This window comes from Castanea sativa, chromosome 7 (genome assembly GCF_040712315.1).
Source record: "Castanea sativa cultivar Marrone di Chiusa Pesio chromosome 7, ASM4071231v1".
In the NCBI taxonomy this organism is placed as follows: domain Eukaryota; kingdom Viridiplantae; phylum Streptophyta; class Magnoliopsida; order Fagales; family Fagaceae; genus Castanea; species Castanea sativa.
Window position 1 is genome coordinate 22,961,344 of NC_134019.1, and position 10,762 is coordinate 22,972,105.

Here is a 10,762-nt window from a genome sequence, read left to right on the forward strand (position 1 = left end):
TGGCATCTACTTTTGTAAGCCTCTTTGCATCCCGGCCTCATACAAAAATCACTTCATACAGCTTGTTATGGAATCCACTCATGAGGTTAGTCAGTGATCCTAATAATGAAGATCTCTCTCAACTTATTCACATTTTAATTATAAGATCATCAAGAGCTTTGTAGTTGTAGCTCAACTAGTTGACACATTCTTTTGTACTAATGAAGACATCCAAGATTCATATGAATCACATCCTGGTGATGCCTCCGATCTGATTGTTTGCTTTTTGATAGCAGTTGAGCTGATTGAGCCTCTAAACAAGAGGAGCCTATAAGATTTTAAGACACAGATACTGATACTAACGTAGACTTAGAGGCCTAAAAGAAGATTATTTAGATGTTACGTAGTAATCTAACATACTATAATTTTAGACAAACTTTATGAAGTTGAGGCTCCTGTTGTAAGAGAGGTTAGTTCTTCATCATTAGGAAACAAAATCACATTAAAAATCGTAGCACTTTTATATATGATCGGGTCATAATCCAGATCAAACACAACTAGGCTCCACAAAACTCAGCAAAATTTTGGTATGTTCTCTTGTAAATCTACTTGGGAGACTAATAGAATGAAATTACCTGAGGTGGACTGGTGGAGATTGGCTTGGAAACATTCCAAAACACAACTTTATTCGTTGGCTTGCCTAGGGGAATAGACTGTCTACAAGGGATAGGTTGATACAATGGGGTTATCAAGGGAATACTTTACGAGTTTTCTGCAGACGGAAGCATGAGATCACGAACTACATTTTCTTTGATTGCTCCATATCTAGAAGGATTTGGCATCAAGTCAAAGTTTAGAGTTTGATGGAGGACTCTGATTATGACTGGGGTCAGGTGCTTCAGTGGAGTAATGGCGCTTGAAGAATAAAAGCTTTTAAGTGTTGTCAGCAGGCTTGTCTTAGCTGCTGCAGTGTACCACATCTGGTTACAGAGAAACACTACACAGTTTTAGGAGCAACATTAAATCTAGAGTTAGGTTCCACATGAAAGTGAAGAATTCTATGATCAACTGGGTGATTTGTTGCAATTGGAGCGTTAGCTTCTCTGTGTTTAATAGAAGATGGAAGCAGGAATGCTGCTTCTAGTTTCTAGTTTTATTGTTCTAGTCTAGCTGCTGTTTTTTATTTATTATTTTTTTTTTTATGGCTTGTTAGTAACTTGTAACCTTGGCTGCTTTGTGTAGTATTTGTACTAGGCTTTCTTTTATTGTGCAGTTCTTTTGGGCTAGAGCTATAGAATTTCTGTACTTCTTCGCTTTTAACAAAATCTCACATTTATATAAAACTGAGAATTTGAGGTTGCTTGAAACATTGATGAGAATACTGAATGTAAGAGGGTGATAAGAATTGCTTTGATTTAGTGGAGAGTTGTTTTGGTGAGTATTCACCATAGGCACTGCGCTACTTTGGGATATATAATCTTCAGCCCATCAGGAATCTTAAAATCAATAATTTCATATATTTTGTAACTATAAATTAATCTATGTTTGCACTAAGTGTATCATTTTATTTGATGCATAATAAGGGTATATCATTTGGTAACTTGAAGAGACAAGAAAACATGCCAAAAGTTCAATATAAACTCATCGGAGTATTTTGATTTAAATGATCTGGGAAATAGAAATTTCAATTCTTTTACAGCACTCTAAAGAGAGACACAAGACTTCACTCCAAACTATCCTACCAGAAGCTAATTTTATTTGTGAGAAAAAATTTATTTTCTTCAATTACACTCAGAAATACTCATCATTTCAATCCTGCTCTACGCATCCATGCGGATAATGCATCTAAGGCCTTCACCTCTAAGCATTAACTCAAAGGCCTTGTTGATTTCTGAGAAAGAGACTTCATGGGTGATGAACTTCTCTAGCTCAGCTCCTGCCACAAAATAGAACAATTAGAATGACAAAACTAACCAAAAAAACAAAGAAAAGAGGGTGAAGCGGAATAAATTACTTGGATTTCTAAATAGTAAATACAAGCCATGTAAAGGTAATTCATGATGAATAATGAAAGAGAAGACCTTGAAAGCAAGAACAATCAGACAAGGAAGAATTAAAGGGAAAAAAAAGATGGTCTTATTCCCTTTTGGAGTTAGCATAATTTCTCTAGACTTTTTGGATTTAAATTTATATCTTTTGTTTATTCCTCAACTCTTGTCGGATCTAGAGGCAGGATTAAAGCATTCAAATGAGCACTTAATTAAGGTTTACCATGGAGGCCACTAGAGTCTTCTGGTGGCCATTAGAACATTTTTTTGATTAAAATTGCTGTCAGTCACGTGTACAGAAACTAGCAGTCAAGTAAAAGAAGTAATCCTATATGCGGATTGCAAAGTGATCTAATCCATACCTTCTATTTTTCAATAAGAAATTCAGCTTACCTTATTCATGTACTTTTCAACCACCGAAGGCAAGTCAGACCGTGGTTTGTAGTTTCCAAAGAAGGTACCTTTGATAGTCCTCTCATTCAAGATATTCATTGGGTGGGTTTTAAATGCATCATCTTTGTTTGGGACACCAACAAGTACAGCAACACCCCATCCCTGCAAAGAAACATACCATATGACAGATTTTAGAAGAATGGATTCGAGATAAAATCTATTTATTATGTGAACAGGAGCTCGTGGGAAATTACATCATGAACACATTCAAATGCAGAAATCATGGCATTGATACTTCCAGTGCACTCGATACTTCGATCAACTCCACCATTGGTCATTTCAGCAAGCACCTAAAGAAGTCAAATAAAGTTAGAAAAGCCGTGAAAGTTGTTTGCACCTTCACCATGGAAAAATTTTTCTAGCATTTTAAAGTAAACCAACCTCATGAACAGGCTTGTCATGGTCTTTTGGGTTCACAAACTCGGTGACACCAAATTTCTTGGCTGTTGACAAGAACAAGGAAAATGAACATAAAAGACAAATAAATGAAAAACCAGCAACTCAAGCATTCCATACTATATCATCAGATTTTGATAGCACCAAGTATCACCATACCTTCATCAAATCTCTTTGCATTCAGATCAACACCGATAATCCTTGAAGCACCCGCAATTCTAGCCCCTTCAGCAGCCTAATCACATAAAACCTTAAAATCATGTTTGTGTGCGTGTGTGTGTATATATATATCTTTACTAGAAACAGTAATGCTGCAGTAGTAATTCCAAAAAGAGCTATATCAAATAAGTCATCTGCATTAGAAAATAGGAGAGACTCACAGCTAGTCCAACAGCCCCGAGTCCAAAAATGGCAACAGTCGATCCCTTTTTGGGTTTTGCAACATTCAAGGTAGCACCAAGGCCTACAGAACTCAATTCTCAACAATAAGAGAATTGAACAAATAACTATCATGCAACTTAATTCAAATGGTTTTTAACCGACCTGTTGAGATTCCACAGCTGAGAACACAAACTTTGTCCAGAGGAGCAGCAGGATTAATTTTGGCAACACTACCAACATGTAGCACAGTGTACTCACTAAAGGTAGAAGTCCCAACAAAATGGTAAATGGGTTGTCCATCAATAGAAAATCTCGACTTGCCGTCATTGAGCATCACGCCTCGGTCAGTGTTTATCCTCAGGAGGTCACACATGTTGCTCTCCTCTGACTTGCAATGCCGACACTCCTTGCACTCCCCAGTGAAGACAGGAAGCACATGGTCACCAGGTTTGAGGTCTGTCACACCCTCACCAACGCTTTCAACAATCCTAAAATAACAAAATGACCAGAAAGACAACTATATAGTTAGATAAACGTATTCAATTGTCTATGAAAGGAACTGAAACACAATTAAAACTATTTGATTGTAACTAGTATGTTCTAAATCTTTTTTCTTTTCTTGAAATGTCCATACCCGCCAGCTTCATGACCAAATATGCGAGGAAACAATGGGGTCTGTCCCTGCGTATTCAAAAATCAATCGGTTAAGAATATCTAGCACAGAAAATAAGTATTCACCAGAATAATGAATTTCTATACACGCATAAATCATATATATATGATCAAAATGTGATTACCTTGGCTTCCCAGAAGTAAACATCTGTGTGGCAGAGGGAGGTGAAGAGGATCTTGAGACGAACCTCCATGGCCTGTGGTGGTGCCACTTCCACTTCTTCTATCACTAGTGGCTTTCCAGCTTCCCATGCCACAGCAGCTGCAATGCACATTCATCAAATAATTAATTGGCAACAAAAAAAAAAAAAACATAAACATAAATAGGATGCTGCTTTGACACTGCTAAAACATAAAACTGCCTGCTTGAGGAAGGCTAAAAAGTATGACTACTGTTAAGAACAAAGAAGGATTGCCCTCGAATTTATACTAAAACATTGGTCAAACCTGGGTTGTTTGGACTTCATACTGAAACTGCAATGTAAAGCCCAAACTTAGAGAAACTTAATTTACAAACTACAAATGTATCATCCTAAACAAGACGAAAATAGAAAATGGATGGTCACATTCAGTCAATTCCGGTACCTGCTTCAAACTTCTTCAGTAGCCCTGTTCCTAATGGCAACTGTTTTTCCTTGTTATTATCTTGCGTCAAACACACAGGAGTTCAATTTGAATGGGACAATCAAAAGCAAAACATGTTGCTGTATTGATTATTATTTTTGGAACACAAATAGTATATCCTATTCCAAAAAATTCTAGTTTCTGGGAATGACAAAAGATCATGGCGCATTCCAAAACTAGAAACAGCTCAAGATTTAACAATTAAACAGAGCCCTTTAAAACAAAGAAAAAGTGACAACCCAACAAGGGACAAAGAATTGAGATTATCATAACAAATGGTATATTTAAACAACAAAGAAATGGAAAGAAACCCATTGAACAATCACATGACTAAAACAAGGAAACAACAAGAAGATCAACAACAAATTATGTCAGAAAAATTGAATAGGTAGTACCTTTGCAACGTATGACTTGACCAGCAGTGGTTGAAGACATGTTTTTTTAATTTTCTTCACTCTTTCTTGACTTTGATTTTTGATCACTGATTGCTTTGAATTCGTTGTGGAGAGATGGGTATGCTCTATGAGGGTATATATAGCGTTTAGAATACAGAGGGTTCCCATATTTGCCTTCCAATAAGGTTCCAACTCCGGGATTCAAAACCACGATGTGGTGCCGCTGGTTTTCAAAAGCCAGCAATCAGCAGCTCCTTTGTATGTATCCTTTTCTTTATAAACTTGTTTATTACTTTCTAGCATCTGGTTTTCTTGATTCCCAGCATCTGGTTTTCTCTACAACATGCGCTGATTGGTACTTTTCTTGAGTCAAAGTCTGAAACGCAGGAGGGAAAAAAAAAAAAAAACCCGAACGGTGGACGCCTATGTGTATTCCCCATTGTTTAAGAGTGTTACAGATTAAATAATATTATTTTAAAGTAGGTCTATGAGTCTATCTATCATCTTATCTATGTGGATTATTGAGCCAAAAATAAATAAATAAAAATTTGAAGGTCTATGTGGATTACAAAGTCCACATAGACCTTCAAATTTTTTACCAAAAAAATAATGTGGATTACAAAGTACAAACTGTGTGAAAGTTTAGGATTAAGTCAAAAGGTTATAGTTGGTTCCAGTTAGCTTAACTGGTAAAGTCTTTGATGGTTGTATAAGAGATCTGTGTTCAATCCCTGCCTACACCAAAAATTGATTGGTGTCTTGGTCTGATGATAAATAGCTATCATTAGGAGCGGACGCTATAGGTTAAAACTCCCTCTAAAAAAAAAAAAGAAGTTAAAAGGTTGTATGATTTAATGCTTTGGGAGAGCATATTTTAATTGGGTTGTGTGTAAAATACTTAAGCTGAAAACTAGTTCTCCCAGGCCGATCCAAGATGCCAAAGACTTTGTAGCTGAATTGACACCTCCCCATATATAAAGTGCTTGGGATCTAATGGAGAAATGATTCAAGTTGTATGGCTAGCATCATATTGTAATTATCTCAAAAAAAAAAAAATTACCACAAAAAAAAGGCCAATCCAAGATAGTTTGAGGGCTAAAGTAAAAATTTTAAAGTAGCTTTTTTTATATCTAAATATCACTTAAATAATATTTGGTTTATTTTTTATATTATATATTTTTTTTATTTCAAATATATATATATATATATATATATATATATATATATATATATATATATATTAGGGAAAATTACGCTTTGCTCACTTGTGGTTTGCTCAAAAAAACACATTGTTTACCTATGGTTTAAAAATTAACACTTTATCTACTTGAGGTTAGCTTCGTTTGTCTTCCATTACCCACCTTTGTTAAAAATATGGGTAAATTTGTATTTTTGTTACCCTTTTATGTCTCTCTCCTTTCAAAACATAAAAAATTAAAAAATCAAGAAAAGAGAAGATCTAAAAGCTAGGTTTTGTAAAAATTAAAATCTAACTTTTATATCTTCTTTTCACATATCAATTTTTAAATCTTCTATTTTAAGCATTGAAAATTGAAATTATGCGTTTTTATGGTGATATTTTCCGGTTCCCAAAGTACAGATCCTTATTTGCTGCTGCCCTTGGTTCTGGCAGCTAATTGTTCACTCTGTAAGGATCTTTTTATTTTTATGTTTTGTTTAGATTCACGAAGCTTAGTTTATCGCATCATTATCCTAAATGCCCTCTTCATTCCTTGTTTGTATTTCTAGCACTGTCTTCATTTTTATGCTTGTGTTGGTTGGTGTATTTTATCCATACAATTGAGGAGCTTTGTTTACTGCCTTGGTAGTTACATATGCACTCATGTCTGGGATTGCAGGATACACATCATCCTCTTTCTATTGTTAGCTTGAAGGAAAGAACTGGATTAGTCTAGATGAATTTTGTGTGTGAATTTAGCTTTAGGCCGTGGTGCTTCTTAGAGTAAGACCCGATAAACTTAATTGATTTTTTTTTTTCCATTCTTTGGTTTAGGTGAGGAAACACATAATTTCAATTTTTAATGTGTTAAATAGAAGATCTAAAAGTTGATATATGAAAAGAAGATATAAAAGTTAAGTTTTAATTTTTACAAAACCTAGTTTTTAGAGCTTCTTTTCTCTTGATTTTTTTAGTTTTTATTTTTTTTATATTTTTTTTAATGTTTTGAGAGGAGAGAGACATAAAATAGTATTAAAAATACAAATTTACCACTGTTTTTAAATAGAGGTGGGTAACGGAAGACAAATGGAGCTAACCTTAAGTAGGTAAAGTGTCAATTTTTAAACCACAAATAGACAAAGTGTTTTTTGGGAAAATCATAAGTGGGCAAAGTGTAATTTCTTCTGTATATTATAAATCAATCAATCATTAATCATCAATATCAATATATATATATATATATATAAGTAGAGACCGCAAGCGAGAGTGTATGAAGTCCTGCCAAGTGGTGCTTTAATTTTTTATTTAGCATTTTTTTAAACCTCTTTCATTAAGTATTTTTTACTATTATCCAAAAGTTCACATTAACTTGTTTAACAGCTTTCTCAACAAACAAAAAAAACTTATTTTACTGTTATCTTATTAATATCTCATTAATTACCTAAGTTTACGCCACATATTTCTCTACTATTTATATCTTTTAGCATACCTACTATTTTAGTATTTTAAAAAAACAAAAAAATAAGTAAGAACTAATAGTAATAACTAACTAGATAAGGCCCTAAAAAGAGATAGAAAGACAAAAATGTTGTGTATTGTTAAATAAAACACACTATTTCACTATATATTACCAAAACAAAAAACCTAAGGCTAAGCATTCTCATCAAAAGTATCAAATGCTATAAATGCTATTTTTTAACATCTAATTTTAAAAAAGCACACTACATCAAAAGTGCTAGATGCTATAAATTTTGACATTTAGCTACAGTTGGTTGTTAGAGATAGCAACCCACTGTAGCAAGATGTTAAAAAAAAATTATTTGTTTAACGAAACACGTGTGCCCCTTTTGCACTTTTCTTCACACACTCCACATTTTCCCTTATCTTTTCTGCCTTTTCGCACCTATTTATTTTTGGTTTTCCCTCATTTTTTTTCCTAGTCCTTTCTTCTCCCACGCCTACGCCTACGCCTCTGCCTCCTCTTTTTTTTTTTTTTTCTTCGTTCTCCCTCAACCCAAGCCGCTAGTTCCCTTCCCTCAACCCACGCCACCAAACCCATCCGCGCTTCCCTGCTCTATTATTCATGTCTTTTAGCATACCTACTATTTTAGTATTTAAAAAAAAAAAAGTAAGGACAAATGGTAATAACTAACCAGATAAGGCCCTAAAAAGAGATAGAAAGACAAAAATGTTGTGTATTGTTAAATAAAACACATTATTTCACTATATATTACCAAAACAACAAACCTGAGACTTAGCATTCTCATCAAAAGTGACAAATGCTATAAATGCTATTTTTTAACATCTAATTTTAAAAAAGCACACTATAACAAAGATGCTAGATGCTATAAATTTTGACATCTAGCTACAATGGGCTGTTAGAGATAGCAACCCTCTGTAGCAAGATGTTAAAAAAAAAAATATTTGTTTAATGAAACACGGGTGCCCCTTTTTCACTTTTCTTCACACGCTCCACCTTTTCCCTTATCTTTTCTGCCTTTTCGCACCTATTTATTTTTGGGTTTTTTTTTGGGTGGTTCTCTCTTCTCCCATGCCTACGCCTACGCCTCTGTCTCCTCTCTTATTTTTTTATTTTCTTTGTTCTCCCTCAACCCAAGCCTTTGCTTCCCTTCCCTCAACCCACGCCACCAAACCCATTTGCGCTTCCCTACTCCCTCTGACCGAACCCACCATCACAAACACAACCTCTTTTCTTCTTCCTCTAACTGAACCCACAATCACAAACCCAAGCATTCTCTCCCTGATCCAACCCACAATCACTAACCCAATCGCTTAGCCCCTGTTTGGATTTTTTTTGGTCACCACTCATCACTCCTCACTCAATTTTCGTCACTCATCACTCATCAATCATCACTTAAAATACCCCAATTTTTCCAAACCCACCTAAACGACACTCATCACTCAGTTCTGTTTCAAAAAAAAAGAAAAAGAAAGAAGAAAAGTCAAGATATGCGGTTGAACAGTGAGAGATATACGGCTGAGATTTGTTTCAAAATAAATAAGTAAATTCCAGAAGTCAATCATTGCGGCTGAACAGTGGAGAGATGTAAGTTTATTTACGAAAATGCCATTGAAAACAGAGTTTTGGAAACTGAAAACACCCAAAATGTGTTTTCAGTTTCCATAACTCATCACTCAAAAATCAGAGAATTGAGTGATGGAAACAAAATCAGGAAACAAATCCAAACAAACATTTTTTTCGTGGGTCCCATTTATTTTGAGTTATAGGTGATGGAAAACACAAAACTAAACAGCCTCTTATCTTCTTCCTTTGACTGAACCCACTTTTCTCTCCTTGACCGAACCCAAAAACCTAGTCTATAAAATTTTGCTAGGGTTGTTTGGTTTGTTCTTGCTTTGTGAATTTTGGTATATTGGTATTGTGATTTTGTGTGTGATTGTTCACTAGGGGTGAGTTGAGATGAAGGAGCAATATGAGCTATTGAAGGACCTTGGTGTAGGGAATTTTGGGGTGGCAAGGTTGGTGAGAGATAAGAAGACAAAAGAGCTTGTTGCAATCAAATACATAAAAAGGGGAAAGAAGGTAATTTCAATTTGGAGTAAAGTTAATTCAGTCATGCTTTGAGTTTTGCAAATGTTGGTGCTAGAAGTTGCAGTGTGTGTCTTCTTTCTTATGTTTTACTTCTTGCTTGATCTTAAATTGTGGTCATTCACTCAATGCATTCTCCATGAAGGTGTATTGCCTGGCTAGATAGGTGTGACCTATGACAAGTGCTAGTGCTACAACCTTTGTCGATGTTTGCAATTGTTAGAAAGGAAACAACTCCTCACAAGGTTATGACCTTATCAATCACAAGATTGTGACTGATGCAGGATAACTAGAACAAAACTGAAACAACAATAAAATAAAGGGATATGACCTAGGAGTTAGCACCTAGGCCTTCCTTGGAGTCAGCACCAAGCGGGGAAACCACTAGGAGTCAGCACCTAGGGTAGACCTAGAGTCAGCACCAGACCAAAGAAAGACCAAACGACCATTTTTTTTCATTCATCAAAATATCAACTAACTCCTCAAGGAGTACAGTAGGTTGCTTATAAAGGATTACTAAACCCTAGTTCTAATTGGCTAGAAAACCCTAATTGCCTTATTACAAAAATAACCTTGCTTCCAAATTAAAATACTAATAGCCCAATAAACTAATAGGACCTAAAATACAAAAATACAATTGATTTGCAAACATAAATAACACTAAATAATAATCTTCTTGCATCTCTTGCATCATTCTCCTCTGGTTGGAGAAAACTCGACCTCGAGTTTTAAAGTATTGAAGGATTAGGATGCTGACAAGTATCACTTGCTTCAAGTCTGGAATCACCTTAGGGAGCATAGGGAAGAGAAAAACCTTGAATTCCACCACATCAAACTCATTTGGAATAACAAAATCAATGTGTGGAATCATTATAATCTCTTCTTGAACCTTATGAACCATAGGAAGCACTGTGGTTTTAACCTCTTCGACTTCACCAAGATGTAGATCTTCAAGGACTGTGAAGGGTTGATCAGAAGCATGCTCATCAACTTCAACTTTTACATCATGTGCACCCTCAAGTTTGTTGGGTAGTTTTTGAGTGGGTGCCATTATCTTTTCTAG

At 35.1% G+C, this 10,762-nt stretch overlaps 1 protein-coding gene across 2 annotated transcripts; it reads right to left on the reverse strand.

Annotated features, from left to right (window-relative positions):
* Positions 1 to 1,608: 1,608 nt before the first annotated feature.
* Positions 1,609 to 5,195, reverse strand: LOC142643148 (alcohol dehydrogenase 1). 2 transcript variants are annotated; one of them, XM_075817690.1, is made up of 10 exons: positions 4,949 to 5,195; positions 4,055 to 4,191; positions 3,892 to 3,938; positions 3,420 to 3,745; positions 3,257 to 3,339; positions 3,036 to 3,111; positions 2,862 to 2,923; positions 2,675 to 2,770; positions 2,421 to 2,582; positions 1,609 to 1,915 (listed from the first exon to the last, which is right to left on the reverse strand). In XM_075817690.1, exons 1-10 carry the CDS (start codon positions 4,986 to 4,988, stop codon positions 1,904 to 1,906), a joined length of 1,041 nt encoding a protein of 346 aa, XP_075673805.1. In that variant the 5' UTR covers positions 4,989 to 5,195; the 3' UTR covers positions 1,609 to 1,903. The 2 variants fall into 2 exon arrangements, with proteins under 2 accessions (XP_075673805.1, XP_075673806.1); XM_075817691.1 differs by having other exon boundaries at positions 1,609 to 1,912; positions 2,417 to 2,582.
* Positions 5,196 to 10,762: the final 5,567 nt, after the last annotated feature.

Excerpts from the sequence above, each read along its gene's own strand:
- LOC142643148 (XM_075817691.1), bottom strand. The coding sequence starts at position 4,988 with ATGTCTTCAACCACTGCTGGTCAAGTCATACGTTGCAAAG. Across the intron at positions 3,112-3,256 it reads TCGGGGCTGTTGGACTAGCT|GCTGCTGAAGGGGCTAGAAT; the intron begins GTGAGTCTCTCC and ends TTATGTGATTAG. Across the intron at positions 2,583-2,674 it reads CATTTGAATGTGTTCATGAT|GGATGGGGTGTTGCTGTACT; the intron begins GTAATTTCCCAC and ends GTTTCTTTGCAG.